The sequence below is a fragment of the Cyrtonyx montezumae genome, unplaced genomic scaffold (genome assembly GCF_038088225.1).
Source record: "Cyrtonyx montezumae isolate F1298 unplaced genomic scaffold, pur_monq_1.0 scaffold_2, whole genome shotgun sequence".
Taxonomy (NCBI): Eukaryota; Metazoa; Chordata; class Aves; order Galliformes; family Odontophoridae; genus Cyrtonyx; species Cyrtonyx montezumae.
Genome location: NW_027071936.1, coordinates 43,986,634 through 44,001,364, shown reverse-complemented (window position 1 = coordinate 44,001,364; position 14,731 = coordinate 43,986,634). Strand labels below are relative to the sequence as shown.

Genomic DNA, 14,731 nt, shown 5'->3' with positions numbered 1-14,731 from the left:
TTAGAAAAGCTCTTCCTTAAAATTTTTGTGCATTGTGATTAATTACTGGTGAAAATCTAGATATACAATATATTTTCAGAGTAATAGATAACTGCTTTATCTCAGGTTGTTGGGGGCAGCAGTGGCATACTTCTTTCTGATGAGAATTACTGCACATGTGAGGGATTGATCGGAACTCATCATAGCAGCTTATAATACCCTTAATAAAAAAAAAGTAATTGTTTGGTGGTGTACGATTAGAGTCAAACTGAAGTTCACAATTAAGATCAGAATATTGTGTCAGCCAGCATATTCAAGCCTTGTAGACCATACGTATGTTGTTTACATAGTGGCAAGTAAAGGAAATTAGCAGTCTTTAAAGTCCAGCTGTTTTTTGTTGGGTTTTTTTTTTTTTTTTTGCTATTTCTGGCTGCTTTCCTTAGAATAATGTCAGTTTTGGCTGTATAATGAACAGCATAACTGTTGTGTTAGGGTATTTTTTTTCTGTTAACTCCTCATTTTGTCTGTAGCCCTGAAGTGAAGCAGTGTCAAGCATTTTGTTAGTAGCAAACCTTCGTAGAAACGCTTTTTCAAAGAATTGCAATGCTTTTCATTGCATATATATTTTAACAATGAAGTGTTTTTTTCCCGCTGTGTTGCCTGCTCAAAAGGTCTTTTGTATTACTCCTTTGGACACTTGGCAAACTGCTGATGGGAGCTTCTGCCTGCCAAGGGTTTCTGTGGTAGGTATGTGCCAGACGTGATAGTCAGGGCAGTCTGAACATAGCTGGGAGAGAGCTGGGGAGTACTAAATACAGCATCAGTAATGCACTTGATGTTATTGAGTAGATGTTTCTATTAATTGTATTATTAACGATTCTTCACATCCCCGTGGAGTCAAGTGAACGTTGTTCTCGTATTTTAGATAATGAAGGGAAACCTGAGCTATTTGTTGAATGCTATATTATCACTTGCTAGGAAATCAGATTAGTGGAAAGTTGACCTCCTTAAGCCCACTAGAGAGTGCTGTTTCCAGTTAAATACTCCAACCCTTATTTTTCAGTAATAGGATGCATCCCTGGGGCTTCTGGAGGAGGAAAACAGGACAGAACAATTGGGGCATTAAGATTAGAGCTATTTATTGCATCTGAGCTGGTGAGAAGCAATGTAGGAGCATATCCATTCTCCCGTTGCTGGTTACCTGCAGAGGTTGTGAGTCAGTGTTGTGCTGTGACTTCCTTCTTAACTTCTTAAGCACGTAGTCTTAACAATGTACTTAATTTTCTGAAACTGCAGTGGGTTTAAGCAGTAATAATGGTTGTGGTGAGTCTTTATTAGAAATAGCATCTCACAGGATATAAGCAGGAACGTTATTTCTTCTCTCCAGGACGAGTTTGTGAAACAATCCTCTAAAGCTACTGTTATGTTCTGTAATGAAAAAAGTGAAGTGCAGTGCTCAATATGAGCCAGTGCATGACAACGTTGAGAGCAACTAACATGGAACATTTTAAATACAGTAACAGTGCATAGTAACATCGAAGTAGAAAGCTGGAAGTATCCTTTTCACAGTTTTTTCTGGACTGAATAATCTGTATATCTTCACGATGAGTTTTTAAAGGAGCACCAGAGGCCTTTATTAGCATCATGGAAAAATGCAGAGTGCAAAAAATGACTTCTGTGTGAGAAGGGAAGATTGGAAAATGTCACTGAAGGAGGCTAACAAACGTCTGCTTTCACACATAAGAAACAGTTTTCTTACAGTATCTGATTTTGTTCTTTCTAATACCGGCGTCTTTTTCTTTAGTCACCTTTCCGCACCTTGCAGGTTCTGCTCCTTCATGGTCTAGTCTTATGGACAGCAGCAAACAGTGGGATTACTATGCACGGCGAGAGAAGGATAGGGAACGCGACAGAGATCGATCTCGGGATCGAGATCGGGACCGGGACCGAGACAGAGATCGAGAACGTACCAGAGACAGGGAGAGGGACCGAGATCACAGCCCATCTTCAAGCACATTCAACAGGTTAGTGCAACGTCCATCATGCTGTGGCTCTGCTCTGAGCCCTAAGTCCATGCTACATCATGTACTTCAGCTTTAAAGTCCAGTGTTCACCTGTATATTCCAAAGAGATGGAGGATGTGGCCTCCTCCCCTGCCCCCTTTACAGTTGGAAACTGTAATTCAATTTCTAAATGTAAAACAGGAATGGAAAAGCTACAGTGTATATCCAAGTTTGTCATAGTGTTTTACACACAGATTAAAAGTGGAATTTAAGCACTGTGTGTGAGATATTCAGCTCCCTTCCACCTCAGCTGCTGTACAAAAATCTGCAGAAGTATTTAATGAACCTTAGTTATTGCCATCTCAGTGCCACGAGCAGTATGGAACAACATTTGACCTTAAGTAATGATATTGTGAGCTGCTGAGATGGGTGCTTCAGTCATTCACGCTGGCTGGATAGCAATGTGTCCTACATTTTTAAAACTTACTTTTAAGGTCAGCAACATTTTTTTTTTATTTCTTTTTAACTGGATAATTATTCTTCTTCAGACTTTCAGAACTAATTGCTTTAAAGAAAGGTGCAGCTATTCTGTGGTTCCTGCACACAAGCAGAAAGCATTTCATGTTGAACTTAATATGACTCCACAGGATCACGTTGGCTTGCCAGATTTATCCATGTTTATTTTGTTCAATATTTGCTAAATATTTGGGGGTGGATGTCTAGACTGCTTTTCTCAATTTTTATTGTTAAATTTCAATTTTGCGGAAAAATATACACGAGCTATTAAGCTGATTGTTTTTACTGATGGTTTTATGCTGGGGGGAAATGAGAACAGCCAGAGTCAACACGTACGACTTGAAATGAACAATGAGATTTTTTTTTAATGTGATGTTTGTTAGCTGAAGACCCAAACTAGATGCAGGAAAGCCACTTTTCCATGTATACAGATGCTGAGATTATTGCAGCCATGTCCTCTCCTGTGCGCATGTGCTGCGTTACAGGGTCAGTTTCTAAGAACTCAGCCCAATCTAAACATCTGTTTCTCAGACAACTTGATTGAAGGCCAGAAAGGAGCCTGGTCATTCAAGGGTGCTTGAAATGAACTTTAATAGCTTCCAGGCCCAGAGAAATCTCTGTGCTGCTGCCAGAGTTATCTGCAAAGAAGGGGGAAGAGCAGGCCTCAACTTTTTTTTTTTTTGTGACTAAATTATCCACCATCTGCAGCAAAGCTGTTGCCACATGGCTATGTTAAGAAAATGGGAGGCCCTTAGCTCATATAAGTTGGTTTGGGAATCGCAGAGAAGGTGGAAGTGATTTAAGAGAGAACATACAGGCGTGATGTTTCTGTATGTGTTGTTTATATATAAATACATATTTTAAGAAGGTTTATTTCAATTTTGTGCACTCAAAAATGGAGCTGTAAGGAAGAGAATGTGAACTATTGTAGAGACAACACAGATGCATTGCTTTTATTTAAATTCCTGTTGTTTAAACTTAGCCAATACTGTGGTGAGATTTAGGGTAAGGATCTTTTTGACCTTTTTACTGCTCAGAAATTACTCTTTTATATGTTTTTTTTTTTAATGTGCTTTTAGCAGTTCTTAATTTAAAAAAAAAAAAGTATTTCTTAGAATTGTAAGAAAATTGGAATTCTTTGTTTTACTCTGTTGGTGTAACCAAAATGTGGTTTATAAATAAACCCTCAGTTGTCTGTGTTTTATTCCTCATTTGCCTTGCTGTCCTCAGATGAAATTATGCATTTTTACAGCACACCCCTTGAGATAATGCAGCATTGTTTTGGACTGTGATTTGGTCTGCAAGGAGTGTGGTTTTGTTTTTGTTTTGATAGTTTGCAACACTTAGTTGTTTCTGAAATTTGGTTGATTGTTCTGTATTTTGTTGATAGCTTACCTGTGTCATGGGCTGTTCCTTAGTAATATGTATATATTTCTGAGGTTGTGGAAGCCAATAATCCAGCAGAGCAGAGCAGACTAGGATCTGTTTGGCCAGAAAGCAGCTTTACAGGAAAGGATTTGGTGCCCAGGTGGACAACAAATTGAGCAGGACCGAACGGTCTATATGATAATGGTCAAAATGCAGTGAGCTGTATTCCTTAATGAGGTCCTAAAGAAATGATATTGACACCTGCGTTACTGTCACAGAAGTAATGGCTGCACAATGCCAAAAGTGGAACAACTCTGACTGTGCAGGTAACCAAGCACTGACACAGGCTGCCTGGAGTCTCCTTGTTGGAGGGCACGGGCACTCACCTGTTCTGTACTTGTACAGGGTTGGGACCACATGGATCCAGAGGTCCCTGTCAACCTCAGCCATCCATATCATATACCATCATATACCACAGCAGGTTTGATCGGCTTGCTCTGAGATGTGTGGTTATGAGTGCAGAATTTATATTAATGTAGTTGTCAATCAGTGCAGCTGTATTACTTAGTCATAAGTCTGTGAGCTCCTTACGAGTAGCTGTAGTTTTCCTGATTTCAGTGTATGAATATTTGTAATGTTTCTCAGAAAAATTGGAGTTTCTGAGTTCTGTTTGCTGCTTCTCTACGCTACTCTGAGTTGCTGATATTTAATTCATTAAATTTGCTTCATGATACGGTCACAAAATTTCGTAGAAAGACCAGTGCTGTTGCTTCAGACATCCTCCCCTTCTCTGAGATTTTATGCATATAATGATTACTGATGTAATGTTCTCATTTGGGAAATGGCCACTAGGTCCAAGTTATAGCAGATAAAATTGCTTAAATTCTCAGTGCTGCAGTGCATGACAAATCCCTCGAGGTGAGCTGTTCTCCTTGCATGATTTGTCTGATCTGCTGCTGTCAAGGCCTCTGGATGAGGCTTGCTTTTATATGGCAAATGTTAGCAAAGAAACATGAGGAAGAGCATGAAACACTTGGCTTTTGTCAGCTTAATAGCATCAAAACCTCAGAAAGCCTGGTTATTTTGTGTCTTCTCATAGGCCTTGGTGAGTATAAGGTAAAGAGCTTTAATATCCCTTTCACATAGGCTGTGGATTTGGTTTAGAAACAGAGAAGCAATGTGAAGATTTTTTTTTTTTGTCTTTTTTCTCAAAAGTGTGTAAAAATTTCTTACATGTATACACATACTGCTCAGTGTTACTGTCCTGAAAAGATCTTCTTTTAATCAGTGATGAGGAACGATACAGATACAGAGATTATGGAGAAAGAGGCTACGACCGCCATAGAACAAGCAGAGAGAAAGATGACCGACACAGAGAGAGGAGACACAGAGAGAAAGAAGATACTAGACACAAGTCATCTCGAAGGTTTGAGTTTTTAATTGGATACTAAAGACTTAACCAGCTTAAAAAAATAGTTTTTAAAAGAACCCCAAACGAACTGGAATTCTGTGGACAGACTGTAAACACTTAGATGTACTACTTGGAACAAGTCTGCTGTATAAAATGCGGACAGACAAAAAACAGTGTTGGTGCTGGGTGGTTAATATTGATCGGTACGTGTGACTGTCTTAGCTAGTGAACAGAAATTAGGAATTTGGGGGAAATAAAATCTAAAGCAATGGGTCAGAAAGAGGTAGAGTGAAGCTGACATTCATCAGCATTAACGCATGAACTTAGTGATTCTTAAAAAGTAAAATAACTCTTTTTTTCACTCCATAGGAATTGTTCGTCTTGATCCTTTCTGAATTAGAAATTCAGGGGAAAGGGATGAATAGGAATGTTACACTTTGAAGGATACTAGTAGGGATGTGACATTACTAGAATTATTATTATTTGAACATGGGTTGCAAATCTGAAAATTACTCAAATATCCCAGTAAAAAAAAATATGGGATGTGTGAATGTACATACCACTACATGAACAAATCTGTTTGATTTTAGTGTCCAACTACTATATGGGACAGAACAGGAGCAGGTGCCAGTTCACAAGTATGAAGGCAAGGGCTGTAGTCTTCTGTGCTCTAATTATTGGGGCCTGATGTGTTATGTGATTGCTTGAGGTATATTTTTCCCTTTTTTTCATTTAGTAACAGCAGACGCCGCCATGACAGTGAAGAAGGGGACAGCCACAGAAGGCACAAACATAAAAAATCCAAACGGAGCAAAGAAGGAAAAGAAGCCAGCAGTGAACCTGCTCCTGAGCAGGAAAACACTGAAGCTGCCCCCGTGGAATAGGCCTGTGTGATTTTCACCTATTCGCATATATATTAGTGCCAGAAATAGATTACTACAAATCTTGTTATTTTTCTGGTTATTAAAGTAATTTGTTCTTAATCTTGTTCTGTTAGTACAAAATTGAAAGTTTCTTTTTTGTTTTGTTTTTGTTGGTTTTTTTTTTTTTTTTTTTTTTTTGAAAATAAAAGAATAAATTTTTCATGTTAAAATTCCTGGGCTGACTTTCACTTTTAAGAAGCAGCGAAAAAACATCTTACAGCTAGAGGCTGATGCTCTTTCAACATATGTAGGGATTAAATTCTTTGTATTAAATTGTCTTGTTTTTTTTTCGTAAGCCGGTGGGGAAGGTCATTCTTCTGCTGGCTTTAGAAGCAGTGTGCACTCACTTCATTATACACTAACATCTGGAACAGTGCGGGTTCAGTACAGCTTTTGGAGGTCATATCTGAAAAGATCATCCTTTACTGCAGGGACAGGAAGAAATTGCAGACTCTTCAAGAACTTTATACTGAAGCGTAATGAAAACAGGAGGGGAAGGGGAAAGGTGCTGACTGTTCTCAGTCTGATGGAACACGGAGTGAGCGTGGAGATCATACACTTGGTAATTACATCTGGTTTGTGTGGGTGCATAAGGAGGAATTAAACTGGATAATCATCCCTGCTGCTTTTCAGTGGCTTAAGAGAAAGTTCATTTTAGTCTCTCTTCTAGGGGACAGCTGTGCCTAACAAGATAAAGATGAACCAACACAGCCTCTCCCCCTCACTGGCTTCTAGGGGGAAAAAAAACAGGACTTGGGAAAGTGAGTATCTTGCAGAGAAAGGCAAAGAACTATTGTAAGAAAAAAATTACAAGCCCATCATCACTTACAGATTACCTTCTGGCAGAGTGCCATGTGAGATGGGTATGGCAGTGCAGCAGAAGTTACACTTGGGGCCCTGATGACCAGTTAATTATTTTCTTTCGGATGAAAATAACATCTGTACAAGTACACAGTTATAGTTATTTTTAATAATTTTAGAAATTTAATTCACAGTTTTACAGACTAACAAACAGTACTTGAAAGTCTTGAAAATATCAGCTTCGTGCTGACCTGAAAAGGTACATATAACCAAAAAGTGCTATTCATGTGTTGGATAAAAACCTTCACCTGATGTTTGCAATTAGAAAAAATTGCAAGGATATTTTTTCTGTGGGTTATTCAAGGATTTCTTTTCATAAATCAAAATAAAGTGGGTGAGCAGGAGGTGCTGCTCCCTAAACTTTTTTAATATTATTATATTGCATTAAATATACATATAAAAAACAAAAAAGCTTGACAACACGGGGAAGGAATGACTTACATAAGTCTGTAGCTTAAATCACTCTGAAGTGATTCTTTGACATGTGTCCTTGCTTTGTCTAAACTTGACTTCTCTTGACATGCAGGTTGAAATTTCATAAACTGTTTCTTTATAAACACATACTTGACCTCCCAAAAAGCAAAGATGGACGACATCTGTGGTGTTTCTTGTTTTTGTTTGCCTTTCTTCTGTGTTAAATTACTTCTTGCATTCTCCATGAAGACTTGTTTTATAAAAAAGTGCCAGGCCAGGAGACAATTGTGAGGGTAATTTTTCCTTTCAGTTCTTTGAGCATCTTTGCCAAGCAGGTGTGCATCATTCCTGATGTGTTTCTGCCATTGACAGCAAGGAGGATGTCACCACATCTGAAAAAAAAAACCAAAGGCAAAATATGAGAGTGTTAATGAAGGACACTTCTCCTTGGCAAATGCCAAACAATGCATACATGGGGTAGCAGAAGTGTCACTATTCCTTCTCGGGCTCAGTGCTGTTCACAAGTAACGGAGCAGAGCAGGTGAAAATGCTTCAGTGTTCACACTTCACACACACCTGCTTTTTCCTAATAATTAATTAGACATTTGAATGAAAACAGTAAAATTCTTTCAGATATGAATGGACTGTTATTTTTGTAAATGAACAAAAACTTCTTGATATAAGTTTGCTCCATCACTTTACATTTACTCTTAAACGGCATTGAAGTTTGCAAAGAAGTGTTATGGGTGGATGGTTTTGTTGTTTGGTTTGGCTTTCATTCGAGCTGGGGGTGTAGGCCCTCCTTCTCTGCTGGCATTCTTTTTACTACCCCAGAAATCAAACTGATGCATCATTTACTTATACAAAGGATTGCTAAGAAAACCATCCAGAAATACACTGCCATGAAAGTAAATCTGTTTCTCGGTTCTGTTTCCAGAACTTAATTCTGCACTCCGTTGAGCTCACGAATTAATTCATTAATATGAAGTATGCTCGTCTTCCTACCCGTCAAGGGATACCTTCTTCCCCCAACCTCCATCCCTCTCCCCCCCAGCATTTACAGTGTTCAAGCAAAGCCTGTTTAAAAAACAAATCCAGATGAAAGACTGCCTAGTGAGAAGTAGCATTTACCATTACCTAATTCTTCCATCATTGTATGCTGGTGTTCCCCCGACAATGGATTTGATAAAGAAAGGTTTGTTCCCAGTGTGTTCTTCGTAGCCTCCTACAATGCTGAAGCCAAGGCTCCCGGCTGTATTTCTTCGTAATACAATTTCTTTGCAGCTGTACAAATACCTGAAACAAACCAGTCGGATTAAATGTCTTACAGCTAACTTTGGATTAATGTGGCATCTGCTACTTCGTGTGCTCATAGAGTGTCTTGGAGATGTGAAATAACAGCAAAGTTAGCCTGTGGTAAACACTTGCCATTCCCTTCTTCAGTACGGCTTATCCTAGAAGTGAGGCAGCAAGCTGATCTTGAATTGAAAATAATAAATCAGTTGGTTCACATGGTAAGATTTAATGGAAATGTTCTAGTTACGGTTGAAAGTGATGAAAACACTCTCAGGCTGGATTTAATATTTATAAGCTATAATTCCAGAAACTGTATTTCATTTGTCTCATACAATCCAGTGACTGCTTTTATCTTCTGCGTGTGATTAATTGTGTCAAAAGTAGCCAAGCATTGAGAACTGAAACGAAAAAAAATATCCAAGGCTGATTCATTGAGCCAGAATTACAGCAATAGCAGAGATCGCACAAAGAAGAAAAACAGGAAGGAATCCTGAGTTTTCTTGCCAAGCAACATGGTGAGTTGGAGCATGGATCAGATGGAGTAGATCCCATTCATTTCTGTCAGTGCACTGAAGTACCAAGTCTGCTGCTGGAAACAGAGATTGTCCTGACAATAGCAGCTATCAGTATTTTCAGTAAGTTAGCTGCAGTATGCCTCTCCTGCCTTGTCTTTTATACGTATTTTATACGTATTTTATGATACTGTAGGTTCATAGGATCATAGAGACCTGTGAGGGCCATCTAGTCCAACTCCCCTACAGTGAACAGGGTCACCACAGCTAGACCAGGTTACCCAGGGCCTGATTCAGCCTTGCCTTGAAAGTCCCCAGGGATGGAACATGAACAAGGTTATGCTTGCTCAAAGCTTAGCTAAAATGAATAGGTGAAAGTAAGAGTAGTGTGAGGATTAGACTCCTATACTTTGGATATGGCTTATGAGTATGTTGCCTAGAACGCCTGTTTAGTTCAGCTTTTTCATTTTAACCAGTTAGAAGAAAAAGATTAATTAGTTCCAGAACAACAGAGGCTTCTGTCCTCAATTCTTAATCCACTCATCAGTTTGCCCAGGAATGACTGAGAAGCCTGAAAATCCTTTTGCTATTCCAAATCCAAAGTGACAGGCTGGCCTACAGCAAGCAACTGCTACAAGCTCTATTCAGAAATGCTTTAGGTTTCTAAGAAACAGCTGACCCTCCTTCCATAGAAGGATTAATAACCTTATCTCACTATGTCTAGCATTTTTAAATTTTGCCAAATAACGATTTTGCTGTGTTTCACAGCAGGATTTTAAAGTAATAATCAATTAGTCCCCCAGGGCCTACAAATATTCACCTGCTGCCAGGATGGTAGGCATATAATGTTTGTGCAGGCATCCACTGGCTGCTAATGTAAGAAACAGGTGACGTTTGTTTCTTTCCTCAGCAGCCAGGCATTAGTACTTTACCATCTGTGGACTTAAATGTGCAAAATCACTCAGTATCTCTGTGTTTGATGGTACTTATCAAGGTCATGACCAAGCAGTGCCAGGGCCCAGCTGGTAGTGCCATTACCCCTTGTTGGTCTGGGGAGCAAGGAGCTCTGCTGCCCAGCACGATGCTCGTTATCTAAGGAAACTGAATAGTTAAATCTTGATGCTAGAGAAAAACTATCAAGCAGGTAAAGACATGCAAAGAGGATGCAGTGAAGACAAAGCTTACACGCATTGTGTACAACATTCTGTTAAAACAATAGCTACACAGTTTTCATCAGTCTGGAGGACACAAATGCATGCTTTCGAGATATAAGTGAAATAGAGATGGCTTGCTAGCATTAGCATGTGCTGAACCTAATTACCAAGCAAAAAAATATTTTTCTTTGATGCAGTGGCTGAGTTTTAGTTGCCCATTGTCCTTGCACCATATCTTGAATCGGAATAAACTGATGCTCTGATGTTACAGAGCGCAAAGCTTTCATTTCCTTTAGAATCATAGAATCACAAGGTTGGAAAGGACCTACAAGATCATCTTGTCCAACCATCCACACACTACCACTGCTAACACAAGATACTAAACCATATCTCATAGCTCCTCATCCAGACACCTTTTGAACACTGACAGGGACAGCAAATCCACCAACCCCCTGAACAGGCCATTCCAGAGCCTGACCACTATGAGAGAAAAAGTTTTTCCTGATGTCCAGTCTAAACCTCCTCTGGTACAACTTGTGGACTTTCCTCGGGTCCTGTTTGTTGCCTGGGAGAAGAGACCAAACTCCTCTTCATCACAACCGCCTTTCAGGAAGTTGTAGAGTGCAGAGGTTTCCCCTAAGCCTCCTCTTCTCCAGAAATCCCAGCTCCCTCAGCCACTCCTCATAAGACTTGTGCTCCAGACCCCTCACCAGTTACACTGCCCTTCTCTGGAATTAATGAGGTATACCTAGGTATGGTACTTTGAATAATCTTGGAACTGATTGCCAGCACAACACTGTTTCCGATCACCAGATGATGTTCCTACTTTGCAGATTTGCAGGCACCTGCTGACACCAGACCAGGAAATCACCCCTTCTTACCTAATGTCAGTCCTGAAACCACTTTCAGAGCATAGCTGTCCTCAGCACAGCTCCTCTGATCTGATGGACCCCTATGTCTTGCTCAAGTGCCCCATGCTGCCTACTGCTGACCAAAGGGACAGGCTATAACCTGCCACTTTAAACTGCGGTTTCCATATCTCCATCCTATAGGCTACAGGGCAAACACAGCAATGCACCACACAGTTATTCATCAGTACTGCTGGGAACACAAAAGTGATGCCAGGAGCCCAAAGTGGGCATCCCCATGGGATGCCAAGCTTCATCCCAGGCTGTTCCTGCAGCATCCTGAGCAAAGAGCAGCCTGAAGGGAGCTATTTCATTTGGCTCTTTCCAGCTGTGTAGTAATCAAGACAAGCTAAGAAGTGCCACAGAGAGAAAATGAAACAGTACTTGCGTCAGCTGAAGATGCTTAGTGTGCCTGAGTAGATTAGTTTTCTGTGGTGATGACCCCCAGTCTGTGTGATCTGACCTAGGCAAGCTGCCATAACCCACTAAACTGCGAGTGGTCCAAAGTGAACCACCCTCTGTCTGGGAGCAAAGCCGCTGGCAGTCTTTTGCTGCTATCTGTAAGCACACCATTGGTCAGAAAGCTGAGGACAAAGAGTAATTTATGTGTGAGCATCAGTTACTGCTGCACAAGAAGTTTAAAATCACCTGTTTTTGACAGCAACGTACAGTTCCCATCTGTTACAAAGCGTAGGTAGCCCCATGATCTGGGAGTCAAAACCAACTTGGCAGCAGAAGGACAGCAGCAATAAAGTAATAAAAGCAATAAAGTTGGAAAAGCCCTGCAATGAGAGCATCTGGCACCTGAGTGGAGTGGTAGGTTTGAGAAGTGCACCCACTGGAGCCTGGAGGGAGTTAATCTGGGAGAGCTTCTTTCCCAGCTCCACGTTTCAGGCCCAATACTAACCCCCCTGGTTTGCAGAATGACTTTGCCCAACTCCTGTCTTTCTTGTCTCACTTTGCAGATGAACAAAAGCACTCGTGTGAAGTACTAATGCTTGTAAATGTTATGACAGGATGATCTATAAAGTATTTTTAAGTGCTAGCTGGGGGAAGGAAACGTAAGGAGAGAAAAGAAAGGAGAGCTTGAACACAAACTGGAGAAGAAAAAACGTCACAGGGCTGGGGAAATGTTTTTCACCAGCTGCTGCACATTATTTGCTCTGTGCATGCATTCTTAACAACATTTTCCTCCAACGAGAAACGTGACCCGTCTTCCTCAACAACAAAAAATTAAATTAGCTACCCTGAAATAAGTCTCCAGGCTGAAATGCTTACGTTTCTGCATCACTGTTTCCTACAGACCACAGTCCCTGCGTCCAAGTTTTGACAGATGTCAGATCCACATGAGTGTCTATTTTATAACCACCCTGTACTGGACCGTGCTACAGAAAGAACAGAGAAGTTGTGTATGTACTAGCAAATCATAGAAAAGTGATTGAGGCCAATATTAAGATTGCCAAAATTCAAGTGAGTTCCGCAAACGTTGAATTGTGCAGGACAGGTTTCCTAAGGCTGTGAGCTTCAGTGAGGACAGATAACCTGTCTGTCAGATTCTACAGCTACTGACCTGATCCAGAAGTTTTCCTTATGTAGGTATGCACTGTCCCTCTTCTCGAGTACCTTACTCGATCCCTTATAGTGATGATTTTGATGTTGCTACCTTTCCTCCAGCTGTTCCAGTTGTTCTCAGATGCTGGCAACTTGGAGCTGTCGTTCTGGTAAATGGAATGGATTTACTCCACCCTCCTTGCTCCATGGTTGCACACTGGGCACCTTTACCCAGATGGGCCTGTCTGAAGTATATCTGGACAGAGAATCGTTTTATGTAGCAGCCTGGAAATCCACTAGACTTCTGGAAATACCTCGAGAACTACTGGGCTGTGATCCTTGTCAAAAGCACACTGAAGGACAGGTAAAGAAAGGCTGAATGCCTGGATTGGATGGAAACAAACTCACTCACATAAGCATGTATTGTGAGGCAAAATGTAGACCCCAGTTGTAACAAGCAAATCCTCGTGGACCAACCAATTCCTTCTGAGGATGAAGTACACCTTTGTTACCACTGCTCCTGTCCAACTCTGGCTCCTGTCTCAGCCCACTGGTGGGACCAGCATGCTGGCCCTGCATACTAATGCCCTGCCTTGAGTTGACAGAGAAGGCCCACACTGTGCTTGCTGTCGCAGCTGGGATGTGAGCACAATGAGCTTCCTGTTTGCAAGATTGCTGACGTTTGGGCTGATTTTCCTTCAGACTAAATGGATGGGAATGGCTTCACACATGCAGCCTTTGGAAAGGGAGATAGAGAGAGCTTAGATATTGCTTTTAAAAAGAGGAAAAAAAATACCTCCCTTTTCCTCACACACTTCAATGCAGATGGGAATACCAGGTGTGACCCTGCAGCACCATGGAGCTCTGTCCTTCACCTCAGTCACCTCACTAAGGACATGGGAACTTTGGGCAGCTGCGGATAGAAGATGAAAAGCAGGCAGTTCAGGCAGCCTATGCAACAGAGCAAAGGTGCTCTGACACCAGATGCAGGCAGGGTGCATCGCTTGTGCTGATTTAGATATGGACTTGAATGCAGGACTCAGCATCATAAGTCCTGCTCTGCTTGCCTCCTCCCTTCAGGAAATCTTGCTTATGCTCCAGCGCTGCAGTTTATCACCTGTAAAATGCTGTGGTCACACTTGGGAACATAGAAGAAGTGAACTTGAATGAGAGCCTTGCTATTTCTGCCTATCAGCAGTAAGACTGGGAGAGAGGAGTTCACCATTCCTGGGGGAACAGCAATAGGCCACTGGTTTTCTGCTTTTTCTTGTTACTGCTTTTTCTTCACAGGAATAAGAGTGCAGTCCTCTCCACTGCAGGAGGAACCTCCCATCTGCAGGTGACAGGCACACAGCCATTCTGCTTTAGACAAAAGCATTAGCTTCAGACAGGGTCACAGAGCACACCCAGGCAAGACACCATTTGGCCATCACAGCAGAGCTTGCTGCAAGGTGGAAGAGCTCAACATGGCACAAGGCAGCAGGAGGAAGAACAACGAATCTCTGAGTAAGTGAGAAGGTCATGTCCTTAATTTGGGCAAAGGCCCACCTGTGCTGCTGACTCTCTTCTCACAATTGGAAGAGACTTTCTGAACTGCCACCAGCTTGAGGAATATGTGTGGGAATAACTAGTAGGCTGAATTCTTCATTCTTTGAGGTTGGGGAAGGAGGGTCACCACCAGTGTGACGCTGGCTTAGTGCATCCACAGTCTGGCAGCACACCCTCAGTTAGTACATCACAAAACGTCTCTGAAGCTGCAGGTATATGCTAAGTGTTCCACTGGGAGAGAACTTCGTGGCATGCGACGTGGCTTTCATTATCCTTACTGAAAGGAC

At 41.3% G+C, this 14,731-nt stretch overlaps 2 protein-coding genes across 5 annotated transcripts in view; one reads left to right on the top strand and one right to left on the bottom strand.

Moving 5' to 3' along the window:
• FIP1L1 (factor interacting with PAPOLA and CPSF1) overlaps window positions 1–6,312 on the top strand; it is a 41,888-nt gene extending 35,576 nt beyond the window's left edge. The window contains exons 15-17 of one of the 3 annotated variants that reach the window (XM_065737038.1): window positions 1,784–2,003; window positions 5,155–5,292; window positions 6,014–6,312. In XM_065737038.1, coding sequence (XP_065593110.1) covers window positions 1,784–2,003; window positions 5,155–5,292; window positions 6,014–6,161 — 506 coding nt within the window. In that variant the 3' untranslated portion in view covers window positions 6,162–6,312. The remainder of the gene's footprint in view (window positions 1–1,783; window positions 2,004–5,154; window positions 5,293–6,013) is intronic. The other 2 variants (XM_065737037.1, XM_065737036.1) reach the window with 2 other exon arrangements.
• Window positions 6,313–7,154: 842 nt separating this feature from the next.
• The window catches only part of LNX1 (ligand of numb-protein X 1), a 62,534-nt gene continuing 54,957 nt past the window's right edge, over window positions 7,155–14,731 (bottom strand). For both annotated transcript variants that reach the window (XM_065737034.1, XM_065737035.1), the window contains 2 exons: window positions 8,613–8,771; window positions 7,155–7,867 (listed from right to left, as the gene is read on the bottom strand). In XM_065737034.1, coding sequence (XP_065593106.1) covers window positions 7,732–7,867; window positions 8,613–8,771 — 295 coding nt within the window. In that variant the 3' untranslated portion in view covers window positions 7,155–7,731. The remainder of the gene's footprint in view (window positions 7,868–8,612; window positions 8,772–14,731) is intronic.